This window comes from Colletotrichum abscissum (assembly GCF_030869225.1).
Source record: "Colletotrichum abscissum strain IMI 504890 chromosome Unknown Scaffold_39.1, whole genome shotgun sequence".
NCBI classification, from domain to species: domain Eukaryota; kingdom Fungi; phylum Ascomycota; class Sordariomycetes; order Glomerellales; family Glomerellaceae; genus Colletotrichum; species Colletotrichum abscissum.
This window is the reverse complement of record NW_026850309.1, coordinates 9,506-23,254: the sequence shown is the minus strand read 5'-3', so window position 1 is coordinate 23,254 and position 13,749 is coordinate 9,506. Positions and strand designations below refer to the sequence as shown.

Here is a 13,749-nt window from a genome sequence, read left to right as displayed (position 1 = left end):
ATGATGACAGCGATTATCGCCGATGGGCCTCAATGGAGGTACTATTCGGAAGTGTGGCGGGTACAGTTAGGTACGGTGAGCATGACGGATTCATCTGATTGGAGGGCTGCCACTCGTGTACGTGTGAGTGTGTGGTGTGTCTTGGACCCAGTCACCAGTCTACCACCACCCCGGTCAGACATTAGGCGCAGGTAATCAAGGTAATCATTATATCACAACAAGGAACAAGAGCGAAGGGACGTTCGCCGCAACGGGGGAGGCAAGGGAGGGGAAACCGAGATGGCATCAAGCGTGACAGATCCGGTAGAGAGTCTTTTCACCATCGATGCTGATAAGCGGAAGACCACTAAAGGATGGCCGAGTTTCATTTGAAGCCAGGTTCCGAAACTCTCTGATGTGAGGACGGGTACGCGGTTGAGAACGGAGGAGGATGAACGATGGATGGATGTGTGTTTGGTTACTAGATTTGGTTGGACGGATTTGTACTGTACACGCACACCCACACACTCCTTCTTTCTTTCGTCTTCCTCCGTCTCCCTATCCCTACGCTCTAACTCAGATAATACGGTTTGAGTGCTTTCATCGAGCGAGCGATTTGGAGTGGTTCAGGTGGCTTTCCTGTCTACCTGTGCCTGGCTGAGCATTGTGTTCAGGTTCTCCTCACATTCCTTGCCCTTATGCTCGCCGCTAGAGACAGATGCCTTGGCTCAATTCACGTATCTAACTTAACCTTGCCCCGACTGACATACTTTGACAGCGCGCTGATAGTTTGTTACGTCTCATCCATCAATCAATGGTCCAATTCCATCGCGCTGATGGATATGTAGAGAACTTGGGGGGCAACACACTGGAATAAGACCGATCGGATTACAGAGCAAGCATGATGAGGTAGTTAGCATGGCATTATTGGATTTGTATTCGCGTGCGTCTACATCTGCCTCAGCTGAGTATTGCTAAACTACGCTTCCATGCTTTCATGTACCTTAGTCTACTAAGACGGATCCCCCCGGTCAACCTTTTTGCCTTTTTGATTGCCCTTCCCGTTTTACCTGGCTTGGTTTTCTGGTGCTGTACTGCGTAGGTCGTCGTACTCGTTCGTTCGATCATTCGTCGTATCTGTACTTTCTTGTCCTTTTAATTACTTTTGCTATGTAACTCGGCCGGTCGGTCGCTCACTCAGTCACTCACTCTCGGTGCCACGTTCCAACCAGAATACCTTTTACCCACTGATTTGCCTACTCGATCGTCTCTACGGGGGCCCAGATCTCGTTCGCCCGCTTCCGTGATTTCCCTTTTCCCTCTCTCCCTCCGAACTCATATCCCCTTCTCTGCGCAGTCGACCACGCACACACACACACAAGTGCTATTACTTGCTAGCCTATTTTTTTTCTCATTAGCCCAGCTTCCTTCCCTTTCGATTGCTTACCTCCTCTCCCTCTTGCTCTTGCCATCTCTATGGCCTGCCTGGTACCTTACCTCACCTTACCCTCTTTCTCACCAAAAGTAGTCATTGAGGTACTCTACACCTGAACCGACGACGACGTTAGCTCGCTTTTTTCACTCAACTTCCTTCCCACATCCCCTTTCCTCTTTTTCCCTCATCCCCTTCCCATCCTATCCGGAGACCGGGGATCTAATTTGAACAAGTCCCTCCATCAATTCTAGGCCGTCGCTTCCGTTCAGTCTCGGTCGGCTTGTTTCTCGCCAACCCATCGCAACTCTGCAACTCGGTTTCTCTCTTAATCCCAGTCTCCCTACCATCAGACGCGACTCAAAGGGAAACCAACTTCCGGTCCACCCACCACTTGTTCCATCATCCACTTGACTTTGGTGTCAACTCTTACCGTCTACCCAACTCGCCTCGCCGTTTGTTGGTTCTTCGCCGCCTCCCGCTGTTCACGCAGAATTGCAACTGATCCATCTGCTGCTTACCTGCTTGCCTGCTTGCCTGCTTGTTCAATAAAGACCAGGGCTCAGTGTCATATTCGTCACGCCACCCTAGGGAGATAACCGACAAGTTTCGAGCGAAAAAAGGCGGAACTCGGCCACCGCACTCAACTTCACTCGCAGCCAAGGCATCCTTTTTTTAAACCCTCCTTCTCACACCCTTGAGGGCCCGACCGTCTGCAACTTTGTCAAATCTTCTTGCCCATCCACAGACACACTCGGCTTTTTACTTTCTCTCTTCTCTTTGCACAAATCCACCAAATTGATCAATCGGTCTACCTAGACTCGAACAAGACAGTTTGGTAAGAGCGTAACAGAGAGAAGAAGAGGTCCAAGTGTCGTTTCTCTCTCTTACGCATTTCTGCAGCCAACTCTTGCCGCTCTTCATTTCCCCTTCACCCAGCCCATACCAGCCCAGTCTTTGTCCAGGCTATCATCCCGCCTTGTCTCACAAATAAACCTGTCGGGTGGTCGGCAGTCTCGCACCCCATCCATACAAGCAGACACGTACGCCCAGCTAAGTGAGCCTACTTTACTCTGCTTGGTATCTGTCAACTTTCAAGCTTCATCTCATCACCCCTTTATCCACGAAGGGAGGTCTCATCAGCAACACCGTCATCCCCTCATTTCTTCCCATCTTGCCGCACAGAGCAGTTGTCAACAAGACGAAGCTCAAGATGAAGACTCAACGGGCGGCGACAAAAGCCGTCACGGTCAAGAAGCGCATCAACAACAAACACAAGAACGCCGCGTACAAGGTGGACAAGTTTGAGGTTCCCGAAAACCCAACTCTTGAGGACATCAAGCACGCCGTCGGTCTTCAAGAACTAGAAGAACGCGTCAGAGATGCCAAAGAATCTGCATGGGAAACCGACTCTCTGCTGGAGGATGCCATCGCTGAGATGGGCGATGCAAAACTTTCCTCGGATGGTAGGTCTATCTCAGTCATTCATTCACCCACTCACACACTACTCATGCAGGCGAGCATGACAATTCCCTGCTACCTATGTTTTGGGGATTACGTGTTCCTCTTATTACTCACTCACCCTCGATCGCTTCTATTACCTGATTGCTAACTCGTGCCTGAAAGATCCGGACAGCTGCACGCCTGACGAGGCCATGGGCCTGCGCCACCAATTAAGAGCGCTTGGTCCCGCAGAATTCTGTAGAAGAACCGTGGACGCCGGACGCTACACGGCCAAGAAGCTACTATCGGCCTTTGGCCTCAAGCCTCCCGCCTTCCTCGAGGGTGCCGAAGATGAGGCCTACTTCAGTCTCTTGTCGCTGGCCATCAGCCGAGAGCTGTCTAAACGCGCAAAGTTGTTTCGCTTCAACACAGTGGACGACGCCGTGGACCTGCTACAGCAGAGCAAGAACATCATCGTCCTAACTGGTGCGGGCATCTCTACTTCGCTCGGCATTCCCGATTTCCGCTCAAAGGGTGGTCTCTATTCTCAACTTGAGCATCTGGGACTCAACGACCCGCAGGAGGTGTTTGACATTTCCGTCTTTAAGCATGACCCGACCATCTTCTACACCGTTGCCAAGGACATTCTGCCGTCGACCAACCGTTTTACACCGACTCATGCCTTCATCTCCATGCTTGAGAAGAAGGGCAAGCTGCTTACCAACTACACTCAGAACATTGACAACCTTGAGGCCAAGGCCGGCATCTCTCAGGACAAGCTCATCCAGTGTCACGGTTCCTTCGCAACCGCGACTTGTGTTCAGTGCCGCTTCAAGTGCGACGGCGAAGAGATCTTTGACGACGTTAAAGCTGGCAAGATCCCGCGTTGCCCCCGCTGCATCCAAAACCTTCGTCCCAATGGCAGCAGTAAGCGCAAGCGCTCGGCGGGCACCGAAAGAAAGCGCCGCAGGTTCAGCTCCGACGATTCCACGTCAGACGGCGAGTACGACATCCCTAGCGTAGGCGTTATGAAGCCCGACATCACCTTCTTCGGCGAAGCGCTGCCTGATGAGTTCAGCAGGCGTCTGACGGAGCACGACCGCGACAAGGTGGACCTCGTCATCGTTATCGGTACGAGTCTGAAGGTGACGCCGGTGTCTGAGATAGTATCCTGGCTACCGGCCAACATCCCCCAGATCTACATCTCGCGCCAGGCCGTCAATCACATCAACTTTGATATTGACCTGCTTGGCGACTGCGACGTCGTCGTCTCGGAGCTGTGCCGCCGCGCCGGTTGGCCGCTCGAGCACGAGATGGTGCCTCAGGACCAGGTCGTCAAGGTGAACCCGGACGGCGGGTGCGTGAGCAGACACGTCTTTGAGGTCGTCAACCCCAAGCAGCCGCCGCCGCCTATGCAGCAAATCTCCAAGCTCGAGACTGAGTCCGAGACGGCGAAACCCACCAAGGGACCCAGAAAGCCTCGAAGGTCGAGAGACGCTGTCTGAGAATGGAACTTCTTCTTGCAAGTTGTCAACCACCTCACCCTCGCTCTCTTGCTCGCTTTTCTTCTTTCATTGTCTCTACCTACAGATACTCCCTCGTGCCCTTCTCGCTTTCTCAGACAATTGCATCTGAGAGCGCTTCACGCGGCACCCGTCAATGGTTTAGAAGGGGGAAGAATGCCCATATACGGTACCTGATTCGACGAAACGACACAAAGCCCCCAAAACACAAGACGGAACGGCACTATTGCCGGTAGCAGCAATGCAAGCGTCAACGAAACAGCCTGGTACCGCAACCTACACTCACTGCCCCCGGTCAAGTCTCGGGGCTTTGTGGCTGCGGGCCATCGCCACGTCGCCCCCTTCTCGGTTTTGGCCAGACACAGCGCGTCGGGCATAAATGGTTTTTTTCCTATTACTCCACAGCACAACACAGGGCAGCACCGCACCACTTCGGTCAGCGAATCCGTAGTTGCGCTCTGCACCAGCCCTCTCACCCTACCTAATCTCGACCTTTTGGAGTCTCTTCATATGGCAGCCAAAACGGTCATCGCGTTGTTCCCTTTACGGAGGAATACATCAACTCATAACCTCAAACCTCAAAACGAGGTTTTCTTTTTCTTTCCTGATACCACAGATTGCGATGTTTTGAGCCCTTTTTTCACTTGCACTTGCTTTATTATTTTGTCGGCTTTTAATTCGAAAACGGAGGTGGAACAGGGCTGACGGAGGAAAGGAAGAACGTGGCGGAAACGGCGTTTGAGGCTCTCGCGAAAGGAAAACCCATGCACGGTCTGGTGTGTCTTGTGTCTTTGATTTGTTTCGTTTTGTCAGAATACCTAGAGAGAGGGGCCCTAGAGAGGCTTTTTTTCCCTTTTATTTTACGCGCGCACCCGCGCAAATGTCCGTTTTTCTCTAGAGACAGAAACTCAGACAGAAAGGTTCCCGTTTTTTGATAGTTGATCAATGGATTGCAATCATCAAGATGTCAACGATACTAAGGAGTTCAACATGTGCACTTTGACGATGGTCTCTGAACAAGCTATATCGCAAGGTACATACATAGATGTGAATGTAAGCCAAGTCAGCGCAGAACGGCCCAGGCGAGGCAACGCTGGTTGAATCTCGAGCAAGGCAGCAGTGGTGACTCAAGCATTCTGTCACCTACCCGTCTTACATGCGCCAAAGTGCATCCACCCCCGCGAACCATACTTCAAAAGTCGAGTGGCAACTCAAGGCTGTCCAAACAGCCTGCTCACCGGTGTGACCTACCCAGCAAGGCAACCGAACAGCGCAACTTACTATACGAACGACTGATTGAGGGTAGCCCGGTGCTTGGCAAGGAGGGCGGGGACGGGACTGAGGTTTTGGTTGCTTGCGTTACCTTTACGTGTATCTGCCTAGCAGGCTACCACGCATCACCGTTCTTCTCATTGAGCCTCACTCGCGTGCTTATACCTTACCTTGCCTCACCGACCAACCCCCTTTCAAGCCTCGATGGTGGCGGTAAAGCCACTTACCTTTGCCCTGCCTTGTATTGGTCACAGGATATCTGGGTGAAGTTCACTACAGGGCGGGGGCGGACGGGAGGGTTGGTTCGGGGATGTAAGTGCCGAGTTCAAGCGAGAACTTGCAACAATGCCTCAAGGCAGACGCGACGCCGTGATCAACGAGGGTACATCAGATGGCACGATCAGCTGACAACCAGAAGCCGTATCTTCAGCAGCAAACCTGCCTAGAAAGCCAGCTCGACGTTGTTGCGGTCACAGCATCCCTAAGTAGGATTCATTTAGCCATGTAATCGGGCTAAATTGACAGTGTGCCACTGGCAACAATGGCGGTAAACCAACCTCGCCCCGTCATCGGCTGCATCTGGTTCTTTGTGTCCGAATAGTGTTGATGTTCAAGTTCGTCTCGTATACCTACTGGGATCAGCGACACCGCCACGAAAAGTGTTTCCAACACCCGCCCGCTCGCCAAACCTTTCTTTATCGAGTAATTTCTGGTGAGTATTGTTGGTTTCTCATGGAGGCATGAAGTTAGACAGTCAGGTGTTGAGATCTCTGCAGGGGGGTAACTAACTCGCCTTCCAATCTTTCGACATGACTGGCCAAACCATTCGATGCCTCGTGATGAGACCTCAATCAATCACTGTCGTGGATCGTGGGTTCTCATGGATTCAGTCAAAGTAAGACGGCTTCAACCGTTGTCTGCTCAGCTACTGCCTCTATCGCTCATTGTATACAAGCATTGCCCAGCTGTTTCGCCCTGAGAACTTCTGCATCTCAAGAATCCACCTTTCACTTCACATGTCCCTTAGAGTTGCGAATTGAGAAATTCGTCTAGCCAGGTCGTTAAGAATATTTTTTACTGATTATGAGTTCCCTCTTAATATGTTCAGGCTTTCGTCCCCTGGTTATCCTGTTCGGTCTGCATACGGTCATCGGTCTAATAATAATGTGAAAGCAAAAAAGTGAGGGCTCAAAGCCTCCTCAAACGGGATGACCGGTTGTCGCAAAACCCCGCGCATGAGAACCAAATACTCGTACAGATACATTGCGCGCTCTGAAATTTTTCTTTTCGCTCACAAACTCCACGTGACCATATGTAAGTGATGTCGCCAGTACCGGGCAACAGTTAATGTACTCCTCATTGCTTGGCCGTCTTCTCATCTCCGGCCTTCTCGTTTGTGGTGGTTTCCTCCCGGGGTTCTTCTCTGATCGAGTTCTCTCGAGAGACCCCTCTCCTAACATTATTGTCAGAGTCGTCGCTATCCCGACGTCTCCGTTCGGCAGGCTGCCAGTTGGCAGCAATGCCAGCAGCCACAATGCCGGCCATGACGGTAGGAGCACCGAGGGCCGAGTTGGAGCGGCTGCGCGAGCTGCGAGAGCGCTTGCGCGACTCGGGTGTTGCGGCGAGGGAGCCGAAGCTGTCCTCTCGTGTGGGCGTAGAGGGTGACTTGATAGAGTTGCTACGCGAGTGTGACGGGCTGCGCGAGCGAGCAAAGGTTTCGCGGGGGTGCTGTACAGCGAACTTTAGGTTGTTCAAGCGTCCACCCTTCATGCGCTTGATGAATGCCAATTCATCGCGGACGTCGGACAATGGCTCCGGATACATCTCGAACTGCTCCTCATCTGAGACCGTGAGGCCCGGAACGGAGTCCTTGGCACGGCGTTTGAGGTAATCGGGGATCAAACGCTCAATAAGAGCGTCGGGGATGAGACGGATGACCACGCCGAAAGGAATGGAGATCAATCCAAGGATAATGGCCATAGCCCACTGGGTTCCGGTTTGACCCTCGTCGGCGATCTGGAACGCGGCTCCGCCAAAGAAAACAATGAGGATCTGTCCACCGATCATAATGGCGCTGATGCCAACGAAGAACATGTTCTTTGTCAAGCCCTCGAAGATGTTGAAGTTGTTGTCCAAGCGACGGTTGCTATCAAGCTGTTAGTTCCTTGAGTTCGAGATAACGAAGAGAATTAACACTTACTTCCACTGATTGAAGATCTGCATCCACACGAAGGTATTGAAAACCAACGTGGCGATCTGATCATCAGGGATGTGCTCCGGACCAGGAACAACAGTCTCCTTTCCGTAGAAAAGCATAAAGGTGATGGCGAGTTGGTAGACGGCCTGTCCGAGAATCATCTTCCACATCGTAGTTGTAATGATAGATGCATTGCGTCTTTCAGGCTTTCTGTCAAGAACGCTGTCTTGGGGAGGATCAGTAGCGAGGGCAAGGGCTGCGAGCGTGTCCATGATCAAATTGACCCAAAGCAGTTGCACAGCAGTGAGGACTGAAGTGCTGCTCACGGCAGTGACAAACGTGAGAATGACGGCGGTAACGTTAACCGTAAGCTGAAACTGGAGGAATCGTTTGACGGCATCATTGACAGCACGACCCCACTTCAAAGCCTTAACGATAGAGTTGAAGTTATCGTCCATAAGAATAATTGACGAAGCTTCCTTGGCAACCTCTGTACCCGCAATTCCCATGGAAAAGCCAACGTCGGCTGTCTTGAGCGCAGGGGCGTCGTTGGTTCCGTCACCGGTCACAGCGACAATGTCTCCCTTTGCCTTGAGACGCTTCACCAGGATTCGCTTGTCCTCAGGACTCGAGCGGGCGAGAACGCAGAGACGCGGGATAATGGCCTCTTGCTCAGACTTGGTGAGGTTGCGGAACTCAGGACCCTCCATGACAAGCCCATTAGGTTGCAGAATACCACACTCCTTAGCGATAGCTTCAGCCGTAAGCTTGTTGTCTCCAGTGACCATGCGAACCATAACGCCCGCCTTCTGGCACAGCTTAACAGCCTCCGGAACTCCCTCGCGCAAGGGATCCTGGATACCAACCATACCGATAAAGGCCATCGTTCGGAACATGAAATCGAAGTCGACCTCGCCTCCATCAACGCGACGGGCATTGCGAGGGGGCCACTGTTCGAAGTCCCTGTAGGCAATGCCAATGGTTCGGAGTGATCGGGAGGCGTAGGTATTGATTAGGGTGTTGACCGTCTGGAAGTTGGCCTCGGTCATCTGTACAAGGGTGGCATCCTGAGACGGGTCACGGAAAATCTGGTTGCACTTTCCGAGAACAATCTCGGAAGCGCCCTTAACGTAGACTCGGGCACCTCCTCCGGGAAGCTGAACGACGATTCCCATACACTTGCGACCAGAGTCGAAGGGAATGAGTTGAAGAATCTTTGCGTTCTCGCGTTCCTCAGCAACAGGACCCATGCCGAAGTAATCACGCGCCAAGAGAAGCAGCGCGGTCTCCGTCTTCGATCCAACGTATGTCTTCTCGCCGTCAACCTCACCTTCAAAAGCCGTAGAGTTGAGTGAGATCGAGTTGACGAGGATTTCTTTGACCGGTGCACTGAGCATCTTGGCGAATTCCGCAATCGAAATATCAGCAGAGGCATCGAGAGCAGAATCATCGCCATCGTTGGATCCGTCAGGACGCAATCCGCCAAATCGGTGGGTAGTACCAATAGTGCCAGCAACGACTTGCATCTTGTTTTGTGTGAGGGTGCCGGTCTTGTCGGAGCAAATGGTGTTGGCATTTCCCATGACCTCACAAGCCTTGAGGTGCCTGACAAGATTCTGATCCTTCAGCATGCGTCTCGTAGCGAACGAGAGGGCGAGCGTGACGGCTAGGGGAAGTCCTTCGGGTACAGCGACAACGATAATAGTAACAACGGTAATGACGATGTTGATAAAATCCTGTCCCTTTTGAGCTGGGGTGACCGAAGCCGGTTGTTTGGGGAGCTTGACGAGGAATTCGATGAAGAGGACGATGAAGAGCAATAGACCTGCAGCGCCTCCGAGCTTGGCGATGTATTCGGCAATGATGTTAAGCTTCGACTGTAGGGGTGTAACCTCCGGGTCCTCGTCCAAAGCCATGAGAGTCTTGCCGAATGATGAGTGGATACCGGTAGATGTAACCATAAAAGTGCCAACGCCTTCCATGATTCTGGCGCCAGATTGAATAAAAGGATCCAGTTTCTTCGGGTCATCGCCGTTCTGAATAGCCGTGAAGACTTCCTCGCCGTTTCGCTTCTTGATGATGTCCGATTCTCCCGTAGCTTGAGACTCGTCACACTTGACATTGAAGCCTTCGATCAAGATTCCGTCGACGGGGATCAGATCACCCGGCTCAAGGTGAATCACATCTCCAGCCAAAATATCGTGTACTGACAGCTCGATGGTCTTTCCCGAGCGGACGACCTTGACGTTGCGATCCTTCTTCCTCTTGTTCAACTTGGCGAATTGCCTCTCTTTGCTGTAGTCGTTGAGGGATCCCACAATAACAACGATGGCGATAGCAACCACAATAGCAACACCTTCGACCCATTCAACCTTTGGTTCGTCGGGAGCGTGCGGCAAGCCCACTGTCTGGTAGATACCAATAGCGAGTGAGACTACCGCGGCAGCTGTCAGAAGCATGAGAACCTTATCCTGGTATGTAATCCACATTAGCTGAAGAAGAGTCTTGCCCTTCTTCTCGGGGATCCGGTTGTCCTTAAAAATGCGCTTGCGATCAGAAAATCCGCCGTCGTCATGCTTAGCGTGGTGCCCAGTGTTTTGTCTCGCGGGGGCTGCCGGAGTTTCGCTCTCCTTGAAATCCCCAGATGAATGAATGTGAGCCGTTGCGTCGTTGAAGGAGACTTGACCGTCTAGGTGGACTTCATCCAAGCTCAATCCGGCCTTGCGATCACTGCGAAGACCCTTTGCAATACCAGTCAAACCTCCAAGAGCGTAGTATGCGCCCAAACTCTTCGGGTTGAACATCTTGTTCAGCTGGCCAGGCGTAAAAGCAAAAGGGTTATTCTCCGCAACGAAATCTCCTTCACTGCCCTTGTCTGGACGCAGGGCGCTATCGTCGTTCATAATCTTCTCGTTGGACATGGGACTGGGCTTCATAGTCTTTTCGGTTGACTGGCTCAGTACAGCAATGGTCTCGCCCTGGGAAGACATGTCGTCGGAATCGATAGAATTCTGTCGAGAGCGCAAGTTGCTGGGAACAGCCAGGAAGGCACGGTCGTTGCCTCTCAAGGTCGCAACAGGACTGGACACATTGTGCGGGCTTTGGGGCCTGCTGCTATCCTTGGCGTCGAAAGAGGTGTCGGCACGAAGCTTCGGTTTCGATGGCTTCTCTTGTGAAGCTGACCACGGCGCACCAGCACCTTCCGGTACGGTCGTCGGACTGACTGCCTCATCTTTGGGCGATCCGGGTGAGTTGGACACGTCTTGTTGGGTTTCCTGAGCCATGGCTGGTGCAGGACTTGTGGTGTCGACACCGGTGGCAGACGGGTCTATGGTGATGGTCGGGCTACAGAGAAGAGAGTCAGTCCTATATCCAATTAATCGTTCAGAGGCCAACGGATGCCGCTGACTGCAAACGTACGCTCGATTCCTCCGTTGCGGCGCAGGGCCATCTTCGGGGGTAGAATTCGGATCCATGATTCCCAATCAAGCTCGACACTGCCGCCTTGTTGCGGCGGCGTGTGATGGTGAAGCGAGGCAAATGAAGTGCGCCAGTGTGTACGAAAGAAGTGGTAGCGTGAGGCTGTGCCGGTAAAGGAAGGAGGCAGCCGGGAGGCGAAAGGAGCGACGATATCCAAAGGAGGTAAACTATATTTTTGAAGATACAATGGCGAAAACCTGTCGTCAATGTTGAAGACTAGGTTGAGGTTGGCAGGCGTGTTGTAGTTGTATTATGCAGAGCGGAAGGGCGCGTCGTGGTGTGATATCGATGAGGGTATCCGCGGTCGTCGGTCTCGACAGTGGATATCGGCGAGTGCGTATGACTGCACGACGTCCTAAGATGAGTAGAAGTGGTTTTGGTAAAGGAAAAGGTTTGGTATCTCCTTCTCTCACTCTACATTGCGGGACGCAAAGGAATGGGCAGCCAAGCAATCAGAGAAAAGAGACAAGGCGAGGGAATGATGTGATGGGAGAAAGATGGGACGTTGAAGTTGGTTTGAATCAGTCCAAGTCCATTCCCAATTCAAAGCGCCTACTAGGAGCCAAGACTGGAGTAAGAAGAGCTTGAGACAAGCCAGCGACTAGATCAGGTGGCTGTCTTGGTAGTGATGTATCCGTTCGGTACGGCCTGGGAAAGAGGGACCTTGGGGGCAAATGAACGAAATCCAGGACGACAGACACAGGACGGGATGAAGAGGAGGTTTTGCCCCTTGTCACGTCTCCTCTGTGTTGAGCATTTCGTGGGAGGCGGCGGTTGTGCCATGCCATGGCATGGTCTAGAAAAGATGAGTGAGAGTTTGGATCTCCCACATGTGGTGCCAAGAAGGAGGCAGTGCAAAGAAGTATACCTCATTGGACGGAGGGAAGGTCCCTACAGGGGTAAGCCGGTGTATTTTGTACTGGGAGTGCTGCTACTCCGTTTGCGGGTTAGCCTGCCCGTCGTTGCTGGAAGGGGTCCCAGTAAGGTACCTAGGTAGCTTGTCAGGAGAAAGAAGCTCATCAACGCCGTACACTTCATGTCTCGACGCCTCCCATAGCCATTGCGAAGCTACCTCCCTCTACATATGGAGCCCTGGCTCGCTCTCTCCTCATCACCAAAAGGTGGGAAGATCCACCCCGGCCCCGTGTGGGGCAACTTCCCATTTCACACGGTACGTTGCCAAGGCCAAAGGTACCTTCTTCTTTTTTTCCCCCTTCCTTTCCACCTGTCGTGGTAGTGACGCCCTTTCCAGCCAAGTCCTTCAAATTCATTCCATTAGAACAGACCATCATCGTTGCTTTTTCCCCAAGGGTTCGGTCCCTTGAGACGTCCAGATTCTGATTCGAAAAATGACGCCAGCCGAATCGAACCGGTTATATTTCCAATATCCCGATTCCCCCGTTCCCCAAACATCGGGTTCGTCTTGCTGCTGACTTCACAGGTTGTCAAACTTCATTCCTCAACTTACTACAGACACTCCAAACATCTGGGCGGTTACTACTATTACCTTGCCTATATATGATGCGTAACCAGGTGGACTTATTGGCCTAGGGTGTTTTGCTTGGAACAGGCCCTGAATCAGGACGAGAACGCGACGACTGGATAGCACATGCTCGCTCTTATCAAATTCAACGGATACCTCTCGCTCCACAAGCCCACCGTCGGCGCTACCTCAACTTTGACAGCAGCGTTTCTATACTCCGTACGGAGCACGCAGTGCGCATCTGCTTCATTTGTTTCGACATCGTGTTTCTTGGCCGCTGCGGCACCGACTCTTATAGCGCCCCATACGAATGCTGCGTAGGCACTCCTCGTACTCTGTACAAAGTCACACCAATCATCTGGCCATGGGTCTTGCACTCGTACCCCCAAGAACCGACCTCCATCCTCGAGGCTGAGCGCCAGCTTGACTCCCGACGCCCGGCGGCTATTGAACAACCTGTCAAGCTACGAAGGAATCAAGCTCCCTTTTGAGAGACTCCAAACGAGGACTGGCTCGCCTTGGCTGATACTGTTAGTCGCCTCACGGATAAGCAACTTGAATCATCGATGAACCTAGGGCTAGCGTCTTCTGAACCTGCGACTAGAGGAGCAGAGCAGCACAAGTTGCCCACGCCCATTAACTCCCGTACAAGTCCAGCATCTCGATAAGATCTGATTCAGCCATCTTGGTAGTCTTCAACATGACCATCTACTTAGGTTCTGGCAAAGTAATTGGAACTTTCGAATCCAAAAACACCCACAGTTCGACAAAGTGTTCGATCGGGCCAGACCTGCGGGTGGAATGGCAGGCTGCAGTGGCCCAAGATCGACAGCCAGAACAGCATCCTGCAGTACAAAGCTTTTACATTTCCAATAATCGACCAGCTTCTTACTCTGTAAGCCCCCTTCCCCCGTGCCGCATCTTCTCTCTCTTGGTCTGA

At 52.3% G+C, this 13,749-nt stretch overlaps 2 protein-coding genes across 2 annotated transcripts; one reads left to right on the top strand and one right to left on the bottom strand.

Moving 5' to 3' along the window:
- Positions 1–2,471: 2,471 nt before the first annotated feature.
- CABS01_12612 (Sir2 family protein) lies at positions 2,472–4,359 on the top strand (the record flags this gene model as incomplete). Its single annotated transcript, XM_060545965.1, has 2 exons — positions 2,472–2,877; positions 3,038–4,359. Coding segments are annotated over 2 exons (1,728 nt in total), but the record flags the coding sequence as incomplete, so codon positions are not given.
- A 2,646-nt stretch (positions 4,360–7,005) lies between these two features.
- Positions 7,006–11,322, bottom strand: CABS01_12611 (calcium-translocating P-type ATPase; the record flags this gene model as incomplete). Its single annotated transcript, XM_060545964.1, has 3 exons — positions 7,006–7,795; positions 7,850–11,191; positions 11,267–11,322. 3 exons carry the CDS (start codon positions 11,320–11,322, stop codon positions 7,006–7,008), a joined length of 4,188 nt encoding a protein of 1,395 aa, XP_060396195.1.
- Positions 11,323–13,749: the final 2,427 nt, after the last annotated feature.